Below are 27000 nucleotides of genomic sequence, written 5' to 3'. Positions count from 1 at the left end.
AAGCACTTCTCTGTCCCCTTTTTGGACATAAACCTCTGGTGTTCGTGGGTTAATTTTCCTGCCAGAGCCCCCCGGGGGTCTCACGGTCCTGGGGAGGTGATGCCTGAGAGGACATCGCTGCTTTTTGGTGCCCGGGGCTGTTTTGGGCTCAGCACAACCCACGGCAGCTCCACCCGTCCAGAAATCCCTCTGCAGAGGGAGAATCGCCTCGGGGAGCTCCCAGCAAAGCCTCCTCGGGGCGCTGCATCCAGCTGTGTCCAGCTGCGACCTTCCCTCTTTCCAGATGTGCTGAGCGGATCCGGGAGCCCGACGGGGGCTGCTCCTCCGGCTCCTCCAAAACTCTGCTCCGCCTTTGGTTTCCGTCTGAGCTTTCACCCGCTCGGCCAAAAAGTCACGACCGAGTTTGGAATCTCTCCACGGGAAGCATTCGGGGATTCGCATTTTGAATTTTCTCTTTTTGTTCACCCCAGATGACTTATCTGGGGGAAGGGCAGCGCGCCGGCAAAGGGCGGAGATTGAAAAATTCAAACTCGGGAGGTTTCTGCGAACAAAAGGAGGAGGAAAATCATTTGGGGAGAGACTTGTTGCCAGCGTTTTCTCCCGGGAGACGGTGATTTTTTCCCACGGAGGGTCCCTGCTATGTCCTCACCAGGGCAAGGAGGACAGGAATGTCTCCTCCAGAGCTGTCCCACGGGACAAGCTGCTGGAAAAAAAAGCAACAGTCCCCTCTGCTGGCAAAAGCCGCCCCGAGGCATCCCCAGCTCCTCTCGGAGAGCTGCTGGGGGTCTCACGCCCCCAAACGGGGCAGCAGCAATAGCCGGGGGCTCAGCACCCCCTCGTGCCTGGATGCTGCCACAGCGGGGGGATGACCCCAGAGGGGACATTTCCAGCTCATCTCCGGCCAGACATCCTGTCTGGCTCCTCTGGCTCCTTGCTTTGCCTCTCACAGCCAAGACTGAAACGCCATTAAGGAGCAGAGGGAGAGCTGAGGCTGAATAATCGATCTGGTGTCCCCCGAGCTCTGGGCAGTGGGGTGATGAAACCCTGCTGTGTCTTTATCCTCATCCTTAATTCCACAGCACATCTCCTCCAAAGCTGCCCTGCTGCTCCCACTTTCCTCATTTCCACCTCCCTGGGGTGTCCAGGTGCCCCCAAAAATGCCACTCAAAAGTGGAGGCTGCTGCAAAGAGCCGCCAGGGAGGTGCCCTAGGACTGAGCATTTCCTTCCTCCCTGGATTTGTCCCCCTCTTCCACCTCCTGCCTTTGGGGTTCCCCAAATCTCTCATAACCCTGGGAATGGGTTATCTGTGTCCTATAGAGTGCTGGGGGTCAGGAACCCCTGGGAATGGGTTATCTGTGTCCCTGGGGAGTGCTGGGGGTCAGGAACCCCTGGGAATGGGTTATCTGTGTCCTATAAAGTGCTGGGGGTCAGGAACCCCTGGGAATGGGTTATCTGTGTCCCTGGGGAGTGCTGGGGTCAGGAACCCCTGGGAATGGGTTATCTGTGTCGTCTCGAGTGCTGGGGTCAGGAACCCCTGGGAATGGGTTATCTGTGTCCTATAGAGTGCTGGGGGTCAGGAACCCCTGGGAATGGGTTATCTGTGTCCTATAGAGTGCTGGGGGTCAGGAACCCCTGGGAATGGGTTATCTGTGTCCCTGGGGAATGCTGGGGGTCAGGAACCCCTGGGAATGGGTTATCTGTGTCCCTGGGGAGTGCTGGGGGTCAGGAACCCCTGGGAATGGGTTATCTGTGTCCCTGGGGAGTGCTGGGGGTCAGAACCCCTGGGAATGGGTTATCTGTGTCCCTGGGGAGTGCTGGGGGTCAGGAACCCCTGGGAATGGGTTATCTGTGTCCTATAGAGTGCTGGGGGTCAGGAACCCCTGGGAATGGGTTATCTGTGTCCCTGGGGAGTGCTGGGGGTCAGGAACCCCTGGGAATGGGTTATCTGTGTCCTATAGAGTGCTGGGGGTCAGGAACCCCTGGGAATGGGTTATCTGTGTCCCTGGGGAGTGCTGGGGTTCAGGAACCCCTGGGAATGGGTTATCTGTGTCCCTGGGGAGTGCTGGGGGTCAGGAACCCCTGGGAATGGGTTATCTGTGTCCCTGGGAGTGCTGGGGGTCAGGAACCCCTGGGAATGGGTTATCTGTGTCCTGTAGAGTGCTGGGGGTCAGGAACCCCTGGGAATGGGTTATCTGTGTCCCTGGGAGTGCTGGGGGTCAGGAACCCCTGGGAATGGGTTATCTGTGTCCCTGGGGAGTGCTGGGGGTCAGGAACCCCTGGGAATGGGTTATCTGTGTCCTGTAGAGTGCTGGGGGTCAGGACCCCCTGGGAATGGGTTATCTGTGTCCCTGGGAGTGCTGGGGGTGAGGAACCCCTGGGAATGGGTTATCTGTGTCCCTGGGGAGTGCTGGGGGTCAGGAACCCCTGGGAATGGGTTATCTGTGTCCCTGGGAGTGCTGGGGGACAGGAACCCCTGGGAATGGGTTATCTGTGTCCCTATAGAGTGCTGGGGGTCAGGAACCCCTGGGAATGGGTTATCTGTGTCCTGTAGAGTGCTGGGGGTCAGGACCCCCTGGGAATGGGTTATCTGTGTCCCTGGGGAGTGCTGGGGGTCAGGAACCCCTGGGAATGGGTTATCTGTGTCCCTGGGGAGTGCTGGGGGTGAGGAACCCCTGGGAATGGGTTATCTGTGTCCCTGGGGAGTGCTGGGGGTCAGGAACCCCTGGGAATGGGTTATCTGTGTCCCTGGGGAGTGCTGGGGGTCAGGAATCCCTGGGAATGGGTTATCTGTGTCCCTGGGGAGTGCTGGGGGTCAGGAACCCCTGGGAATGGGTTATCTGTGTCCTATAGAGTGCTGGGGGTCAGGAACCCCTGGGAATGGGTTATCTGTGTCCCTGGGAGTGCTGGGGGTCAGGAACCCCTGGGAATGGGTTATCTGTGTCCTGTAGAGTGCTGGGGGTCAGGAACCCCTGGGAATGGGTTATCTGTGTCCTGGGGAGTGCTGGGGGTCAGGAACCCCTGGGAATGGGTTATCTGTGTCCTATAGAGTGCTGGGGGTCAGGAACCCCTGGGAATGGGTTATCTGTGTCCCTGGGGAGTGCTGGGGGTCAGGAACCCCTGGGAATGGGTTATCTGTGTCCCTATAGAGTGCTGGGGGTCAGGAACCCCTGGGAATGGGTTATCTGTGTCCTTATAGAGTGCTGGGGGTCAGGAACCCCTGGGAATGGGTTATCTGTGTCCCTGGGGAGTGCTGGGGGTCAGGAACCCCTGGGAATGGGTTATCTGTGTCCCTGGGGAGTGCTGGGGGTCAGGAACCCCTGCCATGGCACCTCTGAGGATTTCTCAGTGTCAGGACCCCCGGGAACGGCAGATCTGTCCCCTCTGTCCCCACGGGATGCTCAGAGTGGCCGTTCAGCAGTGGCAGAGGTTTGTGGGGGTGACAGTTCGAGGTGTCCCAGCCCCACAGCCCCAGGGTCGGAGCTGGCACGTGCCTGGCACGGGGTGAGTGGCACGGGCTGGTACGTGACTTTGAGCAGGGCAGGAGGAGGAGGGGGAGGAGGAGGAGGAAGCACAGCTGGGCTCTGGGGCCCTTCCAGCCTGAGCACAGCTGGGGCCAGATCCCTCGGCTGCTGGGGCTGGGCTGAGCATCCCTGGATCCCCAGCATCCCTGGAGCTGCAGGCCTGGGAAACCTGGTGTCTGTGCCCTGCTCCTCTCCCTTCTCTCCTGCCCCTTCCAGCAGCTGGGTGTCCCAAAGGCTTCACCCCATCCGTGCCAGCAGTCAGGAAGCACCAGGAGTGCCCTGGAAGGAGCTGGCAGAGCAGCAGAGTTCCCTCCGAGGCTCGAGGAACCCCCAGAGTTCCCGGAACATTGGCTCCCCGTTAGGATGGGGACGCTCCTTGCTGAGCCGGCAGTTCCCCCAGCCGCCAGCTCTTCCCCCCAAAGCGCATTTTTCGCGTGGATTTCCCATCCCGGCGCAGGATGTGACCTCATGGGTGGGTTTAGGGGCAGCGCTGGGGTTTCACCTCTGCAGAGCAGAGCTGAGCGCTGTGGTGTGAGCGAGCATCACCCTCCCCGCGCCGCTCCGCCACCAACACTCGCTCTGCCGCCTGCAATTATTTCCCAGGGCGACAAATGATTAATTCTGCTCAGGAGCTGCGGCTTTCTGCAAACTCACCCGAGCAATTCCCTGGCAGGCTCCGCGCCGCCCCCCCCGGGCAGCGAATGCTCCGTGCCAAGGAAACTTTCAGCGAGATCTGGTTAAAAAAAATTCCCTGATGGCAGCTCCTGGGTGCTGCTTTCTGCAAATGAGGCGTCCCAGTCCTCGCTGGGCGCCCAGATCCCCACAGGATCATAAAGAGCAGAAAGATGAATAAATTATCGTGGCCCTGACGCAGATGCAGGTGGGTAAACTTGGATGTGAGAGCCGTGCTGGGGGCTCGGGTCTGGCTGCTCCCACCACCCTTTCGGGGCTGGCAAACCCTTGGGTTCCTTCAGCCACCTCGGCCTGGCAGCGAAAGGGGTTTTGCATGACAAAGCCTCTACTGGCTACCGGGACGGCAGCAGAAGCTGCCAAATTCCCAAATAACCATTGCCATGCCGTGGAGGGGGCTGAAGGGGTTCGGGGCAGCTGCTCCCCCACTTCTGCTGCATTGGGTTAACGCCGTGCCCGCGCTGAGCATCCTCCTCTCGTGCTGGGCTTGCCAGCTGCCAGGAGGGAGGGACGGGGAGGGACAAGGAGCCTGCCAACACCGTAATATCTTTTTTTTTTTTTTTTTCTCCTTCTTAATTAGGGGAAGGAATAAATATAAAAGGAGGAGGGAAAGGGGAAGGGAAAAAAAAAAGAAAAAAAAAAAAAAAAAAAAGAAGAGTGGAGGACTCGGACACACACACAGAAGGCTCTTTTCTCGGTGCCTGCACTTATGCCTGGTGCGGCTCCTCCTCAGCCGTCCTGCCGAGCTGCTGCCGCCCGCTGCCCGCGCTGCCCCGGAGGAGCTGCAGCTCAGCCCCACGCCGGGACCCCGCAGCCGGGGAGCCCCCGAGGATCCCCCCGCTGCACCGAGGGGCCCCCGGCACGGAGCAAGGTGGGCTGGGGGGAGCGCGGGGGGTGCCCCGGTACCCTGATATCCCGATACCCGGTACCCCGGTATCCCGATACCCCCGATACCCCGGTACCCTGATACCCTGGTACCCTGGTACCCTGGTACCTCGGTATCCCGATACCCCCGATACCCCCGATACCCCCGATACCCCCGATACCCCCGATATCCCGATACCCCCGATATCCCTATATCCCGATACCCCCGATATCCCTATATCCCGATACCCTGATATCCCGATACCCCAGATACCCCGGCACCCCAATACCCCGATATCCCGGCACCCCGATACCCCAATACCCCGATATCCCGATATCCCGATATCCCGATACCCCGGCGCTGCGGTGTCCCCGTGGCGCTGCCGTACTGCGCTTTTCATCTCCGTATCGCCTTTCACCTCCGCACGGGCTGAAAGTGAGACGGGGCTGGGGATGCCGAGAGGTTCCCGGGCGGTTTTCCCCGCGAGGGGACACAGATCCTCCTCCTGTGGGGCACAGGGGGATGCTCGGGGACCCCAGGGCGCGGATTCGGGGAGGTTTGTCCTTGTCACCGACCCTCCGAGCGCTGCATCGCTTGTTCTGAAGGGGGGCAGGCGGCGTGGAGCGGCTCCGCAGCGCCGGAGCAGAGCGGGGCTGGGGGAAGTTGGAATTAAAAAAAGTACTTTGGTGCTCCGGCAGCGGCGCTCCACGGTTTTGGGGAGAAGGGGAATTTTCCGGGGTGTTTCAGCAGCTGCTGAGAGTTTTGGGAGAGGGGCCATGGAACCTCCCCGTGTGTCCTGCAGAGTCTGTGGCCTCTTGTCCCAAGGAGGCTGCGCTCGGGTATCAGTGGAAAGGGAAACTGAGGCACGGAGCTGGGCAGGGATCCGGCTCCCCCCTCCCCTCCCATCCCCTCCGGTCGTGTCGCTGCAAATCTGCCCGATCGCGGGGGGCGGGGGCCGAGCCCAAGGTTTGGGATGGTTTCAGGGCACCGCCGGCTCTCTCCGCTCTGTCCCCACCCTCTGCTGCTGTCCAGTGGGTTCAGGATTTTCATGGGTTTTTTTCCAACGGATCAGCCCCGTGGGGTGTCAGACCCACCGTGGGGTGTCGCGGGGAGAGGGAATTTCACTGCAATCCCCTCAGCCGGGGCATTTCACCCGCAGGATGGAGGGGCTGCCCTTGAGCATCCCTGCCAGGGACCGCTGCTCCCGTCGCGCCGACTTCTCCCGTCTCAGCCCGAGGCAGAACCTGTTGCTCTTCCTTTTGGCCGCCCGGGGAGCGGGAGAAACCTCCCTCTGCCCCAGCCTGGAGGCTTTTCCAGCTCCCGGGCTCAGGCATGGCAGGGGGAGGGTGAGTCGGATATTTTAGGGCTGCTTTTCAGGGAATGGTTTTAGACTGGGAGATCGGGTAATTTTGTGCTGGGAGGGGTGAGATGCGATTTTGCTGGGGTTGGGTCCTACCCGAACTGCAGCGCTGAAATCAGGGATCCCACGGTGCTGTCCCACCTCAGAGCCGGGGAAGGCGGGGATGGGTGTGCAAACCGTTCAGGTGCGCGTGTGACACATTTACACGGCGGGACACGCGCGGGGTCTGCTGCCACCCGCGCCCCTCCGTGCGGGGCCGAACCTCCCCAGGAGCCCCTACGCTCCCCGGGACCCTCCCTCAACAAGGAGTCCCTTTCTCGCTGTTGGGGGGTTCTGGCAGCTGGAGGGACCCCCCCCTTTCTCCCCACCTGCTTCCGGCCTTTTATGCTCTGCCAGCGGCCGCTGCCAAGAGCGACCCCCGCGCACCCCCGCGCCTGGCACGGCCCCCTCGGGGACCCTCCGGTGGCCGCGGGGGTGGGGACAGATCGCGGGGGGGACGGAGAGAGCGGCTGCGGCTCCGTGCCCGCCCGGCAGCGGCGTGGCCGGAGCCCTTTGCTGCTGGGGACGGGGCTGGAGCGGGGCCAGGCTGTGCCGCCGGCTGCTGACTCATTCTGCAGCTGAGCATCCCTGGAAAGCCACCGCTCCTCCTCCGGCTCGCTGCGGGCTGCCGGGGGCACCTTGGGATGAGCAACCATCACGTGGAGGGGACAAGAGAAGAAAATCCCTCTCCGGAGATGGGAAGGGACACCCCCGGCCACCCACCGGCAGCATCTCCTGCCTTCAGCCCCGGTGCTGCAGCCCCAGATCCTGCGGGTCCCGTGCGCCGGGAGCTGAAAGCTGGTTCAGAGCTCAGGGGAGAAAGAAAGATCAGTCCCGTCCCGAAATAGACTTCAGCTCCATTTTCTACCTGGTTTCCCACAGAAATGGAGGTTAGCTGGCCCTGCCACGTGCCTGTGTGTCTGTCTGATCCCGGCAGCTCCTGAGCTCTGAGGTCTCTGGGACGATTGAGAGTCGCAAGTTGCTGCCATTAGAACCATTCAACATTTTTTTGGCTGCTCTTCCCCAGTCCTGTTCCCAGCTTTTCCCTCATAACTTGTGGGTTGAAAGATTTTCCATTTTGGAAAACAGGAAAAATATCCAAAGTAAAAATCTAACCCCAAACTTGATGTCTGAGACTCTCTTGCCACCCATGGGACCCCTGAGCAGGGTGAAACTGGGTTTAACCCTTTCCACACCCCATTCCCAGTGCCAGCACAGCTCCAGTCAGGGGTGGGCACAGCAGGGAAGCAGAAACTCCAGTTTGCCCAGTTCCTGGGGGTTTTATCACTTGGATTTCCTCCCCAGGGCTGCTGTCCACGCCACCATGGCGCCTTGGGGCTGGGAAGAAAAGGTGCCAGTGACAAAAGCTTTCCTCACTTGGCTGCCCAGGGGGTGGCACCAGCCCCTGCACTGGAGCCTGGCCACGGCTGCCACGCAGGAGGGTTTTGTCCCTTGATCCAGAACCATGGGCTGCATTCAAAATATCTGTCCAGAGCACAGAAATCCCCTGGCTGGGCTCTGGCACCGCTGGGCAGCTCCTGGGCAATCAAGCCTTGGCTGCTCCTGCTGAGCCCTTGCTCAGGGGACGTTTGTGGTCTGCACAGGAGGGTTGATGCCCATGGGGTGTGGTGCCAGGGGTTTGAGTGCTCTGAGTTTTGTGTTAGGAGCTCTGCATGCTTAAGTGCCTTGTTCTGTGGGCTATGAACCCGTGGAATGTGGCAGGGAATGTACATGAGGTGTGCTGCCAGGGCTGTGTGTCCATGGTTTCAGGGGCTGGATGTTCATGTTGTGTGGTGCCAGGGCTGTGTGTCCATGGTTCCAGGGGCTGGATGTTCATGGTGTGTGGTGCCAGGGGCTGAATGTTCATTGTGTGTAATTCCAGGGACTGTACAATCATTGTGTATGTTGCCAGGGTTGTGTGTCCATGGCTCCTGGGGCTCTGCATCCACGATGTGTGGTACCAGGGGCTGAATGTTCATGGCATGTGGTGCCAGGGGCTGTACATCCATGGCTGTGCTGCCAGGGGTGTGTGTCCATGGTTTCAGGGGCTGTACATCCATGGCTGTGCTGCCAGGGTTGTGTGTCCATGGCTCCAGGGGCTGTACATCCCCCAGAGGAATTGGTGCTGGGGTGTACATGAATTTGTGCATACAGGGCTGTATTCACCCCCTCTCCCTGCAGCAGTGTTCCCCTGGGTTTGCTCTGCTTGGAGAGGGATGCAGGTGACAGGACAGCATCCTGCCAGGCTGTTTCTGGGCATGGGGCTGCCTGAGCTGTTCTGTGGCTGCTGGGATCAGCACAGCACAGAGAGCTCATAGTTACAAAGCTGCTCCCAGTCTCAGGTGCTCTGCTCCCAGGCAATGGGAGTGCATCCCTGGCAGGGAGGCTGAGGAGCCTCCAGCCCCCAGGGAGCCTCTGCAGTGGGTGAGGGGGTACTGGAGCAGTGCATCCAGCAGGGACATTCCCCCACATTCCAGCACCAGCCTCCTCTCTGGATGGCTGCAGGAGCAGCAGGACTGCACGGGCAGCTGGAGCCCCCCGGGACATGCCCACCATCCCCTGGAGAGGGCTGGGGGCTGCTGGCAGCGGCGCTGGGCTCTCCTTTCAGCACTGGCCCCCAGCCCACCGGTGAGAGCCCTTTGTGCCAGGCAGCCTGAGACAGGCCTGGGACATAATGGTGCTTTGGGCAGCCTTGCTTTTCCCAGCCCGGGTGCAGGGAGCCTCCAGCGTGAGCTGAATGGCAAAGAAGCCACTCTGCTCCTTCCCTCCCCCTCTGCCCCGTGCTCTGTGTGCTCTGGCTGTCCCCTGGCTGCTCACTGACCTCAGCTCCCTGCACAAGCACCCCTGGCACTGCACCCCTCCACTCTGTTCACCCCTCCACGTGTGTGCCCTCCTTGCTCCCTCCCCACCTTGTTCCTGGCCAAACCCTTCCTGAGGGTTCTCACGGTGGCCCTGTGGTGCTGGCATCCCCTCCCTGCCCACCTGGGCTGAGACCACCAGTGCTCTCCAGCCAGGCTGGACTCTGCTGTCCCCAGGGGCTCCTGGGGAGGGTCAGAGGGGCTGGATGGCACCAGTGCCTCCCAGCCAATGGTCCTGGATGCTCATATTGTCCTTTTCCTTTTCTTTTCCTTTTCCTTTTCTTTTCCTTTTCCCTTCCCTTCCCTTCCCTTCCCTTCCCTTCCCTTCCCTTCCCTTCCCTTCCCTTCCCTTCCCTTCCCTTCCCTTCCCTTCCCTTCCCTTCCCTTCCCTTCCCTTCCCTTCCCTTCCCTTCCCTTCCCTTCCCTTCCCTTCCCTTCCCTTCCCTTCCCTTCCCTTCCCTTCCCTTCCCTTCCCTTCCCCACTCCCCCTCACGCAGGGATTGGAGTTTTTCGCTGTTTTTCCGGGTTCTGAGCTCAGCTGGTGCTTGTTTCTCCCCCTTGCAGGGCAGAGCATGGCCCCAGCCCTCCCCCTGCTGCTGCTGCTCTGGCTCTTTGTCCCCACCGCGGTCCCAGAGGTGTTTGGCCCCGGAGATGGCACAGGTAACTCGGCATCACTCCTGTAACTCCCGCGGAGGTCTCGGGGGGGTCCCTCACCCCCAAAACCGCTCACAGCTCCTCTCCTCTCCCACGCAGAGGACCTCAAGGCTCTGCAGGTCTCCATCCCACGGCAGCCAGCCCTGGAGGCCGTGCTGGCAGGCGACATCACCATCCCCTGCCTCATCACCTACCTCGGCCCCAAGCCCACGCCCGGCACGGGCCGGCGCGCCGTGCTGGGAACGCCCCGGGTCAAATGGACCTTCATCTCTGAGGGCAGGGAGCTGGAGATCCTGGTAGCCCGCGGCGACAGGGTGAAGGTGAGCGAGGATTACCGGCTGCGAGCCTCGCTGCCCATCTTCCACCAGCGCTACACCAACGCCTCGCTGCTGCTGACCGAGCTGCGCCCCAACGACTCGGGCATCTACCGCTGCGACGTGCAGCACGGCATCGAGGACGGGCACGACATCCTGCGCCTCAAAGTCAAGGGTACCCCGGGGCGGGGGGCTGCGGTTGGGGCGGGGGAGAGCCGGGGTTGGGGCAGGGGCAGAGCCGGGATTGGGGCAGGGGTAGAGCCGGGATTGGGGCAGGGGCAGAGCTGGGAATGGGGCAGGGAGAGATCTGGGATGTGGGGCAGGGAGAGATCTGGGATTGGGGCAGGGGGAGAGCCGGGATTGGGGCAGGGGCAGAGCTGGGAATGGGGCAGGGGCAGAGCTGGGATTGGGACAGGGGCAGAGCTGGGATTGGGGCAGGGGGAGAGCCGGGATTGCGGCAGGGGAGAGCCGGGATTGGGGCAGGGGCAGATCTGGGATTGGGGCAGGGGCAGAGCTGGGATTGGGGCAGGGGTAGAGCTGGGAATGGGGTAGGGAGAGATCTGGGATGTGGGGCAGGGAGAGAGCTGGGGTTGGGGCAGGGGCAGAGCTGGGAATGGGGCAGGGGAGAGCTGGGAATGGGGTAGGGAGAGATCTGGGATGTGGGGCAGGGGTAGAGCTGGGATTGGGGCAGGGAGAGATCTGGGATTGGGGCAGGGGAGAGCTGGGATTGGGGCAGGGGCAGAGCTGGGAATGGGGCAGGGGCAGAGCCGGGATTGGGGCAGGGGGAGAGCCGGGATTGGGGCAGGGGCAGAGCCGGGATTGGGGCAGGGGGAGAGCCGGGATTGGGGCAGGGGGGGAGCCGGGATTGGGGCAGGGGGGGATCTGGGATGTGGGGCAGGAGGAGAGCTGGGATTGGGGCATTTGGGCTCTGGGATTGGGGCAGGGTGAGCTCTGGGATTTGGGACATTTGGGCTCTGGGATTTGGGGTGGGTTGGAATCTGGGATTTGGGACATTTGGGCTGTGGGATTGGGGCAGGGGTAGCTCTGGGATTTGGGGCAGGGTGAGATCTGGGATTTGGGGCAGGTTGGAATCTGGGATTTGGGGCATTTGGGCTGTGGGATTTGGGGCAGGGTGAGCTCGGTTTTGGGGCAGGGTGAGATCTGGGATTTGGGACATTTGGACTGTGGGATTTGGGGCAGAGTGAGCTCTGGGATTTGGTGCAGGGTGAGATCTGGGATTTGGGACATTTGGGCTCTGGGATTGGGGGCAGGGTGAGATCTGCGATTGGGGCAGGGTGAGATCTGGGATGCGGGGCAGTTGGACTGTGGGATTTGGGACATTTGGGCTCTGGGATTTGGGACATTTGGGCTCTGGGATTTGGGACATTTGGGCTCTGGGATTTGGGACATTCGGGCTCTGGGATTTGGGACATTTGGGCTGTGGGATTTGGGGCAGGGGGAGCTCTGGGGTTTGGGGCAGGGTGATCTCTGGAATTTGGGGCAGGTTGGAATCTGGGATTTGGGACATTTGGGCTCCGGGCTTTGGGGCAGGTTCCTGTGACGCCCACGGCTCTCTCTGCCCCAGGAGTGGTGTTTCACTACCGGGAGGGCTCCATGCGCTACGCCTACACCTTCGCCGAGGCGCAGGAGGCTTGTGCCCGCATCGGCGCCAGCATCGCCACCCCCGAGCAGCTCTACGCCGCCTACCTGGGCGGCTACGAGCAGTGCGACGCCGGCTGGATCGCCGACCAGACCGTCAGGTGTGTTACAGATAAAAACGAGATCAAGCCCAATTAATTATAATTAAAATAAGCGATATTTTACAATAGCCACAATAAAAAAAGGGACATTCCGAGCGCGGGGTCGGCGTCGAGTGAACACACAATGATTCGAACTCTATCGCTCCCAATCCCCAAATATTCACAAACATTAGTTAGCCAATTTTTATTTAATTTTTCTTTGCCCGGAGCGGAGATCTTGGTCTTTTCCCGTCGTTCCGCATATTCTTTCGATTCCTTTTCACTGCGTTGGGCTGGACAAAAAAATATCCTGGGAGACGATGAATTTTGATGAAGGCGAGTTCAGGTTTACAGGAAGATGGAACTGAGATGCAGCTTGCAGATTTTGGTTTACTGGAAAGGGGCATTCAGATGTATTTCTGTTGATGGCTCTGATTACCTTGATTGTGGGGTTTTTATCGGGTTCTCATCGCTTTGTCTCCATCTCCAGCGTTTATTGTTTTACTAATCCCAGCTCTTCAGCTTTTGCTCCAGTTTCAGTGCTGCTATTAAGTTCCTCACTTCGCAGCTCTATGTTTTCAAGTTTTATTATTTTATTCACACAGACATTGCTTATCCTACTCTAATTTACAGCTTTACACGAATTACATTTTATGATATATCACAGGTGGGTACCACAGCTGCCCAGGCATTGTGCCCACGGCTTTGCTCATTCATTCCCTCCCGAGTCACCCTGTTCTCCCACCCCAGGTACCCCATCCAGACACCTCGAGAGGCCTGTTATGGAGACATGAACGGCTTCCCTGGGGTGAGGAACTACGGAGTGGTGGACCCGGAGGACATGTACGATGTGTACTGCTACGCTGAGGACCTCCCAGGTGCCCGCGGTGCCACCTTTGCCTCCTCTGCTTTTGCTCCCACACTAACCTGTCCCCCTAACCTGTGGTAAAACCGAGTGAAAAATCTGCCCTGAGCTGCAGGCGCTGCCTCTTGCTGTGTAAGAGTTCAGTTTGGTTTGGTGTGGGGTTCAGGTTCACAGTGATCTGCCCCAGACCTGCAGTTCTCTGTGTCAGGGGTTTGGGGTTTGCATGGCACGCAGGGCTGGGGGTGGCTGGTCCCCACGGGGGTCCCCACGGGAGTCCCCACTGGTGGTGCAGCTGCTGTGGGTGGGATGGAGGTGCCAGGCAGGTGCAGGAACAGGGACACGCTCCTGGGGGTTGGTGTGTGCTGTCCCCAGCCCTCCTCAGTGTGAAACCTCCCCACAGTGCTCCCAGAAATGTCCCACACGCGGATTGCTGAGTGCAGGGCGTGGGTCTGCCCCTCTGCAGTCCCGCTCACGGGTGATTCAAAGTCTCAGAGCTGTTTGCAAGGGCGGGAATCGATCCCACGGGAAGTGAGAGCTCCAGCCGTGCCTGCACTGTGGATTTGTGTGCGGGCAGGGAGGCAGGGGTGCAGGCAGGGATGCAGGCAGGGGTGCAGGCAGGGATGCAGGCAGGGATGCAGGCAGGGATACAGGGATACAGGCAGGGATACAGGCAGGGATGCAGGCAGGGATACAGGCAGGGATACAGGCAGGGATACAGGGGTGCAGCAGGGATGCAGGCAGGGATACAGGCAGGGGTACAGGCAGACAGGGATACAGGCAGGGATGCAGGCAGGGATACAGGGGTGCAGGCAGGGATACAGGCAGGGGTGCAGGGATACAGGCAGGGGTGCAGGCAGGGGTGCAGGCAGGGGTACAGGCAGGGATACAGGCAGGGATACAGGCAGGGATGCAGGCAGGGGTGCAGGCAGGGGTGCAGGCAGGGATACAGGCAGAGATACAGGCAGGGGTGCAGGGATGCAGGCAGGGATACAGGCAGGGGTGCAGGGATGCAGGCAGGGAAGCAGACGGGGATTCAGGGGTGCAGGCAGGGAAGAACTCAGGAAGGCAGGGATACAGGCAGGGATGCAGGGATTCAGGAAGGGATGCAGGCAGGGATGCAGGCAGGGATACGCTCAGAAAGGCAGGGATACAGGCAGGGATACAGGCAGGGGTGCAGGCAGGGATACAGGGGTGCAGGCAGGGGTGCAGGGATACAGGCAGGCAGGGGTGCAGGGGTGCAGGCAGGGATACAGGCAGAGATACAGGCAGGGGTGCAGGGATGCAGGCAGGGATACAGGCAGGGGTGCAGGGATGCAGGCAGGGAAGCAGACGGGGATTCAGGGGTGCAGGCAGGGAAGAACTCAGGAAGGCAGGGATACAGGCAGGGATGCAGGGATTCAGGGATGCAGGCAGGGATGCAGGCAGGGATACAGGCAGGGATACAGGCAGGGGTGCAGGCAGGGATACAGGGGTGCAGGCAGGGATACAGGCAGGGATACAGGGGTGCAGCAGGGGTGCAGGCAGGGATACAGGCAGGGATACAGGCAGGGGTGCAGGGGTGCAGGCAGGGATACAGGCAGAGATACAGGCAGGAGTGCAGGGGTGCAGGCAGGGAAGCAGGCGGGGATTCAGGGATGCAGGCAGGGATGCAGAGATGCAGGGAGGCAGACAGGGATTCAGGGATGAAGGCAGGATTACAGGCAGGGAAGCACTCAGGAAGGCAGGGATGCAGAGATGCAGGGATGCAGGCAAGGATGCAGGAAGGGATGCAGGGAAGCAGACGGGGATTCAGGGATGCAGGCAGGGATGCAGGGATTCAGGGATGAAGGCAGGGGTGCAGGCAGGGATGCAGAGATGCAGGGATGCAGGGAAGCAGACGGGGATTCAGGGATCCAGGCAGGGATGCAGGCAGGGATACAGGGATGCAGGCAAGGATGCACTCAGGAAGGCAGGGATGCAGGCAGGGAAGCAGACGGGGATTCAGAGATCCAGGCAGGGATGCAGGGATCCAGGCAGGGATGCAGGCAGGGGTGCAGGGATGCAGGCAGGGATGCAGGCAGGGATACAGGGATGCAGGCAAGGATGCACTCAGGAAGGCAGGGATGCAGGCAGGGAAGCAGACGGGGATTCAGGGATGCAGGCAGGGATGCAGGGATTCAGGGATGCAGGCAGGATTGCAGGCAGGGAAGCGCTCAGGCAGACCCCCTCCAGCCCCTGCTGCGCCTCCACACAGCGGACCCTCCACCCCCACACCAGCTCCTGAGCTCACGCAGCCAGCGGAGGAGAGGACCGCGCTCCCCCAGCTCTGACACCTCCTGCCTCTCTTGCAGGGGAGATCTTTCTGGAGACGGCGCCGGGCCGGTTCACGCTGGAGGAGGCGGCGCAGCGCTGCCGGGCGCTGGGCGCGGCGCTGGCCAGCCCGGGCCAGCTGTACGCAGCCTGGAACGCGGGGCTGGACGCCTGCAGCCCCGGCTGGCTGGCGGACGGCAGCGTCCGCTACCCCATCGTCACCCCCCGCGAGCGCTGCGGAGGGGCTCTGCCGGGCGTCAAAACCATCTTCCTCTTCCGAAACCAGACGGGGTTCCCCGACGCGCAGAGCAGATACGATGCGTACTGTTTCCGAGGTAAAGAGGGGCCGAGCAGGGAGCGGTGGGAGGCGCTGGAAGCCTCGGGGAGGGTGCATGCCCTGGTGGGGTGTGCTGTGCTGCAGGGCAGGGTTGTGCGGGATTCCCGAGTGCTCTCTGCGCTGTCGGGGCGCGGTGCCGCCTGAGGCTGCTGTGCATGCTGATAGACCGTGAGAGGGGAGGCATAACCTGCATGGTCCTGACACTGCATGCTGACAGCTCTGACGGGGCAGGGAGGCTCTGCACGGTCCCCACAGTGCACGCTGTGGCAGAGTAGGGACGCCCTGCATGTGTCAGGGCTTGGTGACGCTTCACAGAGGCACAACAGGGATGTCCTGCGTGGCACCGTTGGTCTGTGTGAGCTCCAGCAGGGCTCATCCCCCAGGGCTGCTGGCCTGGGGGGCAATCCTGGCTCCTGCCAGGCCGGTTTGGGGTGATAGTGGTGGGCAGGAAGGAGACCTGTGGGCACTGCCTGCAAGGCATGAGGCAGGGCAGAGCTGGCAGGGATAACGGGCACAGAAGGAAGAAGTGCTGTCCCTCCACTCCTGCCTGATCCACCTCTCTGTGCATCCACTCAGGGCCGTGGGGGCTCACAGTGTGGGGATGCTGAGCATCTCTGGGCCTCAGTTTTGCCATCTCTCAGCAGGGAAAGCCGTGGGTTAGGCAGGATGGAGCCATTCCCTGTAACCCACTAACTCCCCGTGCATGTCTGCCCTCCCCGGGGTGGGGATGGGGGTGTAGAGAAGGATCCCCTCAGGGAAGGGAATGCAGGGTTTAGGATCTGGCCCCACCACGTGCTGGCAAGCCTCACAACTCCTCCTGGGGCTGGGAGGGCCTGATCCTCCCCCATGCCGACCCTGTAGAGAAGGGGAAGGGGAGGCTGAGGAGAGCTGGGTCCCTACTGGGGTGCCAAGGCTCCAGGCCTGCTCTGGGGTGAGGTCATCTCTGACAGGGCAGTAATATCCCACTTTCTTTCTGCCCACAGAAGGGACAAACTCTTTCCCTGAGGCTGCAGGAAAATACCAAGCCCAAGAGGCCGAGGAGAATCTCCTCCAGGAGATTGTCACAGTGGCAGAAAAGCTGGAGGAGCTGCAGCTGCCCCGAGCGCACGTGGAGATTGAGTCGCGAGGGGCCATTTACGCCGTCCCCCTCCTTGAGGACACTGAGCTGGGAAGGCCAAGCCAGTCCCCTGGAGATGCACTGGGGCCAGGGGCCTGGCACCCCCCACTAGCTACCTCTGTGTCCTCAGGTCACCCCAACTCTGACTCCCCTTTCCCCACAGCCCTGGGCAGCCCCGAGGCAGGTGTCCCAGTTAGCTGTGGTGCTGAACTGGGAGCCCATCCCCTGCAGAGGAGAGCGGGGGGACAGGGACAGTGGGGTCCCGCTCTGGTTAGCTGAGCAGCTGCTGTGGAGGTGCCAGGGCTGGGACACAGAGGTGCCAGGCTCACAAAAGGCACCTGAGGGTGCCTGGGTCACCCCAGGGCAGAACCCACCGGTGTCTTGGTGTAGGGCTGTGCAGTGGCACGGGGACATCCGCATGTCCCCCGGCTGGAGCCCAGCATGCAGAGCACAGGGACAGAGAAGGGAGCTGGCAGCTGGAGGGACACGAGGCGAGGTGCAGCTGGGAGAGGGGCTGAGCGTGGCCCCCACCCCAGCAAAGCCAGGGCTGGGCTTGGCAGCGGCCAAGAGCTCAGCCAGGGGACAGTGTCACACGGGCTCGGGGCCACTTCCACCTCCCCGCACACCTTCGTGCTGGCAGCCCCTGGCCCGGCCTCTCACCGCCTTTCTGCCTTGCCCTTTGCAGAGGAGGAGCGGGGAGCAGCGCCGGGCAGGGGCTCCGGCAGCGCAGCACCAGAGACCCCGCGCGGAGGGCGAGCCCCCGGCCAGCCCACGGAGCCAGAGGGAGCCACCGCTGCCCCCGCAGGTGACACGGAGCCTCCTGAGGGCTTCCCTCGGCCGCCCACACCCAACCCCGCTCGCCCTGCCAGCCCCGGGCCACCTGGGCGACGCGCGACATCGCCACCGACTTCTGCCACCTCGACAGAGAGCCGAGAGCCCGGCGGGCACAGCGGGGCCAGCGCCGCCCCGTCTGCCGCTGAAGACGCCGAGCTCTCCGGAGATGTGGTGGAAATCCCCGCGGCGTCGCCGCTGCCCCCGGCGGAGGAGGGAGAGGAGCAGTCGGGAGCCGTGTGGCTCCCCTCGCCCGCGGCCCCTGGGGACAGGGGCGCTGTCCCCGCAGTCACACCGTGGCCCGGCAGCAGCAGCGCTCCGCCGCTGAGAGCAGAGGGCGCTGAGGAGGAGGAGGAGGAGGAAGAAGAGCAGCCCGCCCCCTCCATCGCAACCCTGGAGGGTTTCATTCCTGGAGAAGCAGGTGGGACCCTCAGGGATGGCCTGGCCTCTCCCCGTCCTGACAGTTCTGGGGTGCCCGTGGCCTCCCCAGCCCCCAGCACGGCTGTGCCGCTGCCCGCCCTGCCCACCGAGCGGGCCAGCGTGGGCGCGGGCTCCTGCTCGCCCCGGGGTCCCTGCCGTGCCACCCTTGCCCTGGGGGCAGCCCTCCTGGCCGCCCTCTGGCACTAGAGACAGCCAGCACCTTTCCTTCACGCTGTGCTTCCCTCTGTCTGTCTGTCTGTCTGTCTGTCTCTCTCTCCTCCTCAGCTGGGTAAGGGAAGGTTACAGGTCTGGTGAAGCAAATATTTGTCAAACAAATTGGTCTGATCTCTGCATGCACTTAAATCTCTTCTACTTCTGTGAAGTGTTTTAATGACTGTTTCCATGAAAAAGCCCGATAAGCAAAAGGCGGCCCCGGTCCCCGCTCTGACTAACCGTGGTACTAATAAAGGGAATTAAAAGCTTTGTAGAACAAGCATCTCGGCGAGCTCTTCCCTTCGTCCTTGCGCCCGCTGCCCGTGCGCCCCTCCCACTGACGAACTAATCCCCCAGTCCCGGCCCTGCCACTCCCGGGAATGGGGTGGATGGGAGGGGTCTGGGAGGGCTCTGCCTGCTTCGCACCCCCCGTGTGGCCCCGCTGGGACTGACCCTGCACTGCCCCGGGGGGAGGGATGAGCGCTGGGCACCGCACGGCACGAGCAGGGGGAGCCCGGGGGGCCACTGATGGGTTGTGGGGTGCAGAGCCCCACCAAGACCACCCAGCCTTGTGCAGCGGCCGAGCAGCCTGCAGTCACTGCAGGCCCCTGAGCCCCACATGGGGCTGAGATGGGGGAGCAGAGGGAGCACAACCCTCTGTGGGTGGGTGTCACCCACCAGCCCCACTCTGGCTGCCCCCTGGGATGATCCCGGCCCATCCTGCTCCCTGCACGGGGGTCCCTGCCCAGTCCTGTGGCACACATGAGGCTCTCTAGACCCCATGGGGTGGCCTTGGCAGGCAGAGATACTCAGGATGAGCCTGCTGTTGAATTAGAGCCCTCGATGGCTCATCCTTGGTCTGCTGGGGATGAGCTCCACATCCTGAGCAGCTGCTGGCGCCTCGTGGGGAGGTGACGCTGCCTGGGGGGGGTGAGGGTGGCAGCACCACCCTTGTCACGTCCCCACTGAGCCAAGGACCATAAAAAGGAGCATTATTAGGCTGGAGAGGGTCAGGGACTGTGAGTCTGTGCTCAGCAGCTCTTCATCACCCTGAGCTGGGCTGGGAGCACACCGTGTGCTCTGGGAGTGTTAATGACCGTGACGGGCTGGTGGGGACGGTGCTGCCTCAGTTATCAGCCCTGGCCAGGCTGGAGGTGACAGCAGAGGGACAGGCACGCAGTCACCTTGCTGCCAGGCCGAGGACAAGTGGCCAGGATGTGCCAAACGGTTTATCTTTGTACTGTCTGCATGCTTCCCTCCTGAAACACAACTGCTGCATCACTCCAGGAAAGGGGAGCTGGCCCTGGGCTGGCACTGCAGTGAGCCCAGGGATGGGGAGAGCACCCAGCTCTCACCTCTGTGCTCTGGGGGACCAAACCCCAGGTCTGGCACTGCAGTGAGCCCAGTGATGGGGAGAGCATCCAGCTCTCACCTCTGTGCTCTGGGGGGAGCTGGGCTGGCACTGCAGTGAGCCCAGTGATGGGGAGAGCATCCAGCTCTCACCTCTGTGCTCTGGGGGGAGCTGGGCTGGCACTGCAGTGAGCCCAGTGATGGGGAGAGCACCCAGCTCTCATCTGTGCTCTGGGGGAGCTGGGCTGGCACTGCAGTGAGCCCAGTGATGGGGAGAGCACCCAGCTCTCACCTCTGTGCTCTGGGGGGAGCTGGGCTGGCACTGCAGTGAGCCCAGTGATGGGGAGAGCACCCAGCTCTCATCTGTGCTCTGGGGGACCAAACCCCCTGGGCTGGCATTACAATGAGCCCAGTGATGGGGAGAGCACCCAGCTCTCACCTCTGTGCTCTGGGGGAACAAACCCCAGGCCTGGCCAGCTCTGGGCCGGGCTGCTGAGCTGTTTCACATCCAGTGCTGGAAGGGAAATGTGGGATGGCCCTGGGCACATCACAGCACCCCCAAAACCTTCCCCTGCCCCAGGGCTGGTGGCCTCAGAGCTGTGGGACACCCTGGGGACGAGGCTGTGGCACTGCTGGGCACTGAGGGGCTGCCCAGGCTCTGAGTGAGCACAGCTGTGTGTCCCTTGCAGGTGGCACTGTCCCCAAGGGTGACACAGCCGTGTCCCTTGCAGGTGGCTGTGTCCCCAACCCCTGCCTGAACGGAGGGACCTGCCTGGAGGACGCTGCCCAGCTCACCTGCCTGTGCCTGCCTGGCTACGGAGGCAGCAGCTGTGAGACACGTGAGTGCCTGGGGCACACTGGGTCATACTTGGTTATACTGGGTCATACTGGGTCATACTGGGTCATACTGGGTCATACTGGGTTACACTGGGTTATACTGGGTCATACTGGGTCACACTGGGTTATACTGGGTCATACTGGGTCATACTGGGTCACACTGGGTTATACTGGGTCACACTGGGTTATACTGGGTTATACTGGGTCATACTGGGTCATACTGGGTTACACTGGGTTGTACTGGGTTATACTGGTCATACTGGGTCATACTGGGTTACACTGGTTTATACTGGGTTATACTGGGTCATACTGGGTTGTACTGGGTCATACTGGGTCACACTGGGTCATACTAGGTCATACTGTGTTATACTGTGTTATACTGGTTTATACTGGGTCACACTGGGTTATACTGGGCTCCCCCCCTGACCCTGCTCCCTGTCCCCACCATTGTCACACTGGGTTATACTGGGTTATACTGGGTCATACTAGTTATACTGCGCTATACTGGGTTATACTGGTTATACTGGGCTCCCCCCTGACCCCTGCTCCCCGTCCCCACCATGGTCACACTGGGTTATACTGGATCACGCTGGGTTACACTTGGTTATACTGGGTTATACTGGGTCACACTGGGTCATACTGGGTTATACTGGGCTCCACCCTGACCCTGCTCCCCGTCCCCACCATGGTCACACTGGGTCACACTGGGTTATACTGGTTTATACTGTGTTATACTGGGTCACACTGGGTTATACCGGGTCACACTGGGATATACTGCGTCACACTGGTTATACTGGGCTATACTGGGTCATACTGGTTATCCCGGGCTCCCCCCTGACCCTGCTCTCCGTCCCCACCATGGTCACACTGGGTTATAATGGTTTATACTGTGTTATACTGGGTCACACTGGGTTATACTGGATCACACTGGTTATACTGGGCTATACTGGGTCACACTGGGATATACTGGGTCACACTGGTTATACTGGTTTATCCGGGTTGTACTGGGTTATACTGGTTTATACTGGGTCACACTGGGTTATACTGGGTTATACTGGGTCACACTAGGTCACACTGGGTTATACTGTGTTATACTGGTTTATACTGGGTCACACTGGGTTATACTGGGTCACACTAGGTCACACTGGGTCACAGTGGGTTATACTGTGTCATACTGTGTTATACTGGTTTATACTGGGTCACACTGGGTTATACTGGATCACACTGGTTGATACTGGTTGATACTGGGCTATACTGGGTCACACTGGGTTATACTGGATCACACTGGTTTATACTGGTTTATCCTGGGTTGTACTGGGTCATACTGGTTTATACTGGGTCACACTGGGTTATACTGGGTTGTACTGGGTTGATACTGGTTTATACTGGTCACACTGGGTTATACTGGGTTATACTGGGTCACACTAGGTCACACTGGGTCACAGTGGGTCACACTGGGTTATACTGTGTCATACTGTGTTATACTGGTTTATACTGGTCACACTGGTTATACTGAGTGGGTCACACTGGTTATACTGGGCTATACTGGTGACACTGGTTATCCCGGCTCCCCTGACCCCGTGCCCGTCCCCACCATGGTCACACTGGGTTATACTGGTTTATACTGGGTCACACTGGTTATACTGGGTTATACTGGGTCACACTGGTTATACCGGGCTATACTGGTCACACTGGTTACACTGGGCTATACTGGGTCACACTGGTTATACTGGGCTATACTGGTGACACTGGTTATCCCGGCTCCCCTGACCCGTGCCCGCCCCCAGCCCTGCGGCGCTGCAGCCCGGGCTGGCGCAGCTTCCAGGGCTCCTGCTACCGGCACTTCTCGGCGCGGCGGAGCTGGGAGCAGGCGGAGAGCCAGTGCCGGCAGCTCGGGGGGCACCTGGCGGCCATCCTGAGCCCCGAGGAGCAGCAGTTCATCAACGGTGCGTGCCGGCTGCAGCCCTGCTGTGCCCCACGGGTCACAGAGCCCTCAGGGACAGAGGGACACACGGACACACGGACAGATGTGTGACAAACGGGTGGGATGCGCAGGGACATGGGAACAGGCAGGGCTGAACATTGAGGGGCAGGAATGTGACCTGTGCCCCACGAGTTATAGAGTCCTGCAGGGACAGATGGACAGAGGGACACACGGACAGATGTGTGAGAAACACGTGGGGACGTGCAGAGATGTGAGAGCAGACAGGGCTGAACATTGAGGGGCTGCAATGTGACCTGTGCCCCACGAGTTACAGAGCCCTGCAGGGACAGATGGACACACGGACACACGGACAGATGTGTGAGAAACACGTGGGGACGTGCAGAGATGTGAGAGCAGACAGGGCTGAACATTGAGGGGCTGCAATGTGACCCCACCTGTGCCCCACGAGTTACAGAGCCCTGCAGGGACAGATGGACACACGGACACACGGACAGGTGTGTGAGAAACACGTGGGGACGTTCAGGGACATGGGAACAGACAGGGCTGAACATCGAGGGGCTGCAATGGGACCTGTGCCCAACGAGTTATAGAGCCCTGCAGGGACAGATGGACAGATGGACACACGGACAGCTGTAACAGAAGGCGGATGGGGATGTGCAGAGATGTGAGAGCAGACAGGGCTGAATACTGAGGGGCAGGAATGTGACCCCCACCTGTGCCCTCAGGGCTGCTTTGAAACAAATTTAAAGAGCCAAGGTGGAGCCCAGCCCTGCAGGGACAGATGGACAGATGGACACACGGACAGATGTGTGAGAAACACGTGGGGACGTGCAGAGATGTGAGAGCAGACAGGGCTGAACATTGAATGTGACAGGGAAGGGGCACCAGGAGCAGCCGAGGGGGCTCAGCCTGAGGAGAAGGAGGCTCAGGGAGGATCTCACTCCCTACAATTCCCTGGATGGAGTCACTTGGGCGTTACCCCCCCGCCCAGGGAACAGGGACAGGAGCAGAAGTGGCCTCAAGCTGCACTAGGAGAGGTTTGGGCTGGATATTGGGAAATTCTTCATGGAGGCAGTGGCCAGGCACTGGCACGGGCTGCCCGGTGCTGCAGGGATTTAAGAGCTGTGTTTGTGGCACTTGGGGACGGTGATGCCCTTGGCTGTGGGAGAATGGTCGGGCTGACCCAACAACATTCCCTGACCCAGCGCTGGGTGGACAGAGCAGCAGAGGGCTGGATGTGTGCAAGTCAAGGAAGGCAAAGCCGTAAAATCAGCCCTGCAGGGGCGGGGAAGGCGGAGGAGGCAGAGCAGGGGACGGGTGGGACACAGAGCAAAGGCCTGAAGGGACACGAGGGTGAGGGAGGGAGGGGCAGGGAGAGACCCCACGGGAAGCTGCAGGGACAGGTGGGGACAGGCAGCGAGCTGCAGGGACAGGTGGGGAGCTGCAGAGACAGGTGGGGACAGGCAGGGACAGGCAGGGACCTGCAGGGACAGGTGGGGACAGGCAGCGAGCTGCAGGGACAGGTGGGGACCTGCAGGGACAGGTGGGGACAGGCAGGGACAGGTGGGGACTGGAAAGGACAGGTGAGGACTGGCAGAGCCAGGTGGGGACTGATGCAGACAGGTGGGGACTTGCAGGGACCTGCAGGGACAGGTGGGGACTGGCAATGACCTAGAGAAACAGGGGTGGAGCGGCAGAGCCAGGTGGGGACAGGCAGGGACAGGTGGGGACAGGCAGGGACAATTTGGGACCTGCAGTTCCAGGTGGAGACTGGCACAGCCAGGTAGGGACTGGCGGGGCGAGGTGGGGACAGGAGGGACAGGAGGGGACAGGCGGGGACAGGAGGGACAGGAGGGGCCAGGAGGGACAGGAGGGGACAGGCGGGGACAGGAGGGACAGGAGGGGACAGGCAGGGACAGGAGGGGACAGGAGGAGGGGACAGGAGGGGACAGGAGGGGAACAGGAGGGACAGGCAGGGACAGGAGGGGCCAGGAGGGACAGGAGGGAACAGGAGGGGACAGGAGGGGGACAGGCAGGGACAGGAGGGACAGGAGGGGACAGGAGGGGACAGGCCCGGACAGGAGGGGACAGGAGAGAACAGGCGAGGACAGGAGGGGACAGGAGGGACAGGCGGGGACAGGAGGGACAGGAGGGACAGACAGGACCACGAGAGACCAGGCGGGGACAGGAGGGAACAGGAGGGGACAGGAGGGGACAGGAGGGGACAGGAGGGACAGGCGGGACCAGGAGAGTACAGGCGGGGACAGGAGGGGACAGGAGGGGACAGGCGGGGCCAGGAGAGAACAGGCGGGGACAGGAGGGGACAGGAGGGGACAGGCGGGGACAGGAGGGGACAGGAGGGGACAGGCGGGGACAGGAGGGACAGGAGGGGACAGGAGGGAACAGTAGAGGACAGGAGGGAACAGGAGGGGACAGGAGGGAACAGGAGGGGACAGGAGAAGACAGGAACGACAGGCGGGGACAGGCGGGGACAGGAGAGGACAGGAGGGACAGGAGGGACAGGCGGGACAGGAGGGAACAGTAGAGGACAGGAGGGAACAGGAGGGGACAGGAGGGAACAGGAGGGGACAGGAGAAGACAGGAGGGACAGGCGGGGACAGGCGGGACAGGAGAGGACAGGAGGGACAGGAGGGAACAGGAAGGGACAGGAGGGGCCAGGCAGGGACAGGAGGGGCCAGGAGGGACAGGAGAGGACAGGAGGGACAGGAGAGGACAGGAGGGAACAGGAGGGGACAGGAGAGGACAGGAGGGACAGGCGGGGACAGGAGAGGACAGGCGGGACAGGAGGGACAGGCGGCTCCCGGGGCTCTGCCGCCATCTCCCGGCCATCCCTGTCCCTTCTCTCCGGGGCTGAGGTGTAAAGGGGATCCCCGATGTCCCTTTCGGGGGGTCCCCTTGTCCCCAAACTTCCCACCCCCTTCCCGCTGCAGGACCAGGGACACCCGCACCTCCCGCTCCCCCCCGGGTTCCAAATCTCCCCAAATCTCCCCAGCACGGGCTCAGCCCCCTCCTGCCGGGTGGGCTTGTCCCTGTTTCCAACACGCCCCGTGTCCCCCAGACCAGTACCGGGAGTACCAGTGGATCGGCCTGAACGACCGCACCATCGAGGGGGATTTCCAGTGGTCTGACGGGAGCCCCCTGGTAAGTGGGGCCGCCAACCCTTGTGTGCCCCCCCCGGCACCCCAAGATCCCCCTCCAGCCCCCCCATGTCCGGGATTTGAAGCTCCCAAAAACAGCCACGTGCCTCAGCGTGGCTGAGCATCCTCAGGCGAGCCAGACCCGGGATTTGGGGTCCTGAGGGGGCTGGATGGACCCCACCCCAATGTCCCCCCAGCTCTATGAGAACTGGCACCCCGGGCAGCCTGACAGCTATTTCCTCTCGGGGGAGAACTGCGTGGTCATCGTGTGGCACGATGGGGGCCGGTGGAGCGACGTGCCCTGCAACTACCACCTGTCCTACACCTGCAAAATGGGGCTGGGTAAGCTGTGCCACCCCCCTGGCAGGCTGGGGGCTGCGGCAGAGCCCCCCACCCCAAAAAGTGCATCCCCATCAATCCCCCACCCCAAAAAGTGCATCCCCATCAATCCCATCCCAAAAAGTGTATCCCCATCACTCCCATCCCAAAAAGAGGAATCCCCATCACTCTCCCTTCCCAAAAAGTGCATCCCCATCACTCTCACCCCAAAAAGTGCATCCCCATCACTCCCCCTCCCCAAAAAGTGCATCCTCATTATTCCCCCACTCCAAAAAGTGACATCCCCATCAATCCCACCCCAAAATGTGACATCTCCATAACTCTCACCCAAAAAAAAGAAGCATCCCCATCACTCCCCCTCCCCAAAAAAGAGAAATCCCCATCACTCCCCTCCCGAAGAGAAGCATCCCCACCACTCCCACCCCCCAAAAAGAGGAATCCCCATCACTCCCACCCCAAAAAGTGCATCCCTATCACTCCCATCCCAAAAAGTGCATCCCCATCAATCCCCCACCCCAAAAAGTGCATCCTCATAACTCCAATCCCAAAAAAAGAAGCATCCCCATCACTCTCAACCGAAAAAGTGACATCTCCATAACTCCTACCCCAAAAAAAGAAGCATCCCCATCACTCCCACCCCCCAAAAAGAGGAATCCCCATCCCTCCCCCCCCGAAGAGAAGCACCCCCTCCCTCCCTCAGCCGAGGATCCGCACTGCTCGCCGCGCCCTCAGCCTGTTCGTGCTCCCCGGATTTTCCGGGGCTGGGGCGGCTCCCCCCGGCTGGTCGCAGTGATCCCACCCCCCTCTCAGTGCAGTGCGGGCCGCCCCCCGCCCTCAGCAACGCCCGCGCCTTGGGCAAAGCCAAGCAGCGCTACGAGATCGGCTCCACGGCGCGCTACCAGTGCCGCCCCGGCTTCTCGCCGCGCCGCTCGCCCCTGGCGCGCTGCCGGGAGGATGGCACCTGGGAGCTGCCCCGGCTGGCGTGTCGCCCTGGTGAGTGACAAACCCGCCCCGCAGCCCCCGGGATGTGCCCGCGGTGTTTGAGCTCCGCTCGGCGTTTCTTGTGTCCCCCCAGGTTTGGCTCAGCCTCCCCATCACTGAGTGGGAGCTGCCACCGCCCGCCGGAGCTCTGGAGCTGATGTGGGTGAAACCTCACTGCTGGGAGTCTGTCCCCTCCTCTGTTTTATATCTGTACAAAAAGTCCTGATAATTAAAGATCCCCCGGAAAGGAACCGACAGGGACCCAAAATGCACAACA

General features: G+C 61.4%; 1 protein-coding gene across 2 annotated transcripts; it reads left to right on the top strand.

The window, feature by feature from the left end:
- Positions 1–4881: 4881 nt before the first annotated feature.
- Positions 4882–26971, top strand: BCAN (brevican). Of its 2 annotated transcripts, XM_056510740.1 has the most exons (15): positions 4882–5083; positions 9899–9994; positions 10088–10477; positions 11888–12062; positions 12792–12919; positions 15237–15530; positions 16516–16779; positions 17335–17454; positions 17575–17901; positions 20195–20302; positions 22088–22246; positions 25325–25407; positions 25601–25745; positions 26553–26735; positions 26818–26971. In XM_056510740.1, exons 2-15 carry the CDS (start codon positions 9907–9909, stop codon positions 26841–26843), a joined length of 2490 nt encoding a protein of 829 aa, XP_056366715.1. In that variant the 5' UTR covers positions 4882–5083; positions 9899–9906; the 3' UTR covers positions 26844–26971. The 2 variants fall into 2 exon arrangements, with proteins under 2 accessions (XP_056366715.1, XP_056366714.1); XM_056510739.1 differs by having other exon boundaries at positions 17335–17901; positions 26818–26957.
- Positions 26972–27000: the final 29 nt, after the last annotated feature.

Source organism: Oenanthe melanoleuca, chromosome 25 (genome assembly GCF_029582105.1).
Source record: "Oenanthe melanoleuca isolate GR-GAL-2019-014 chromosome 25, OMel1.0, whole genome shotgun sequence".
NCBI classification, from domain to species: domain Eukaryota; kingdom Metazoa; phylum Chordata; class Aves; order Passeriformes; family Muscicapidae; genus Oenanthe; species Oenanthe melanoleuca.
Note: the sequence above shows the minus strand (reverse complement) of the source record. Positions and strands in the feature narration are given on the sequence as shown.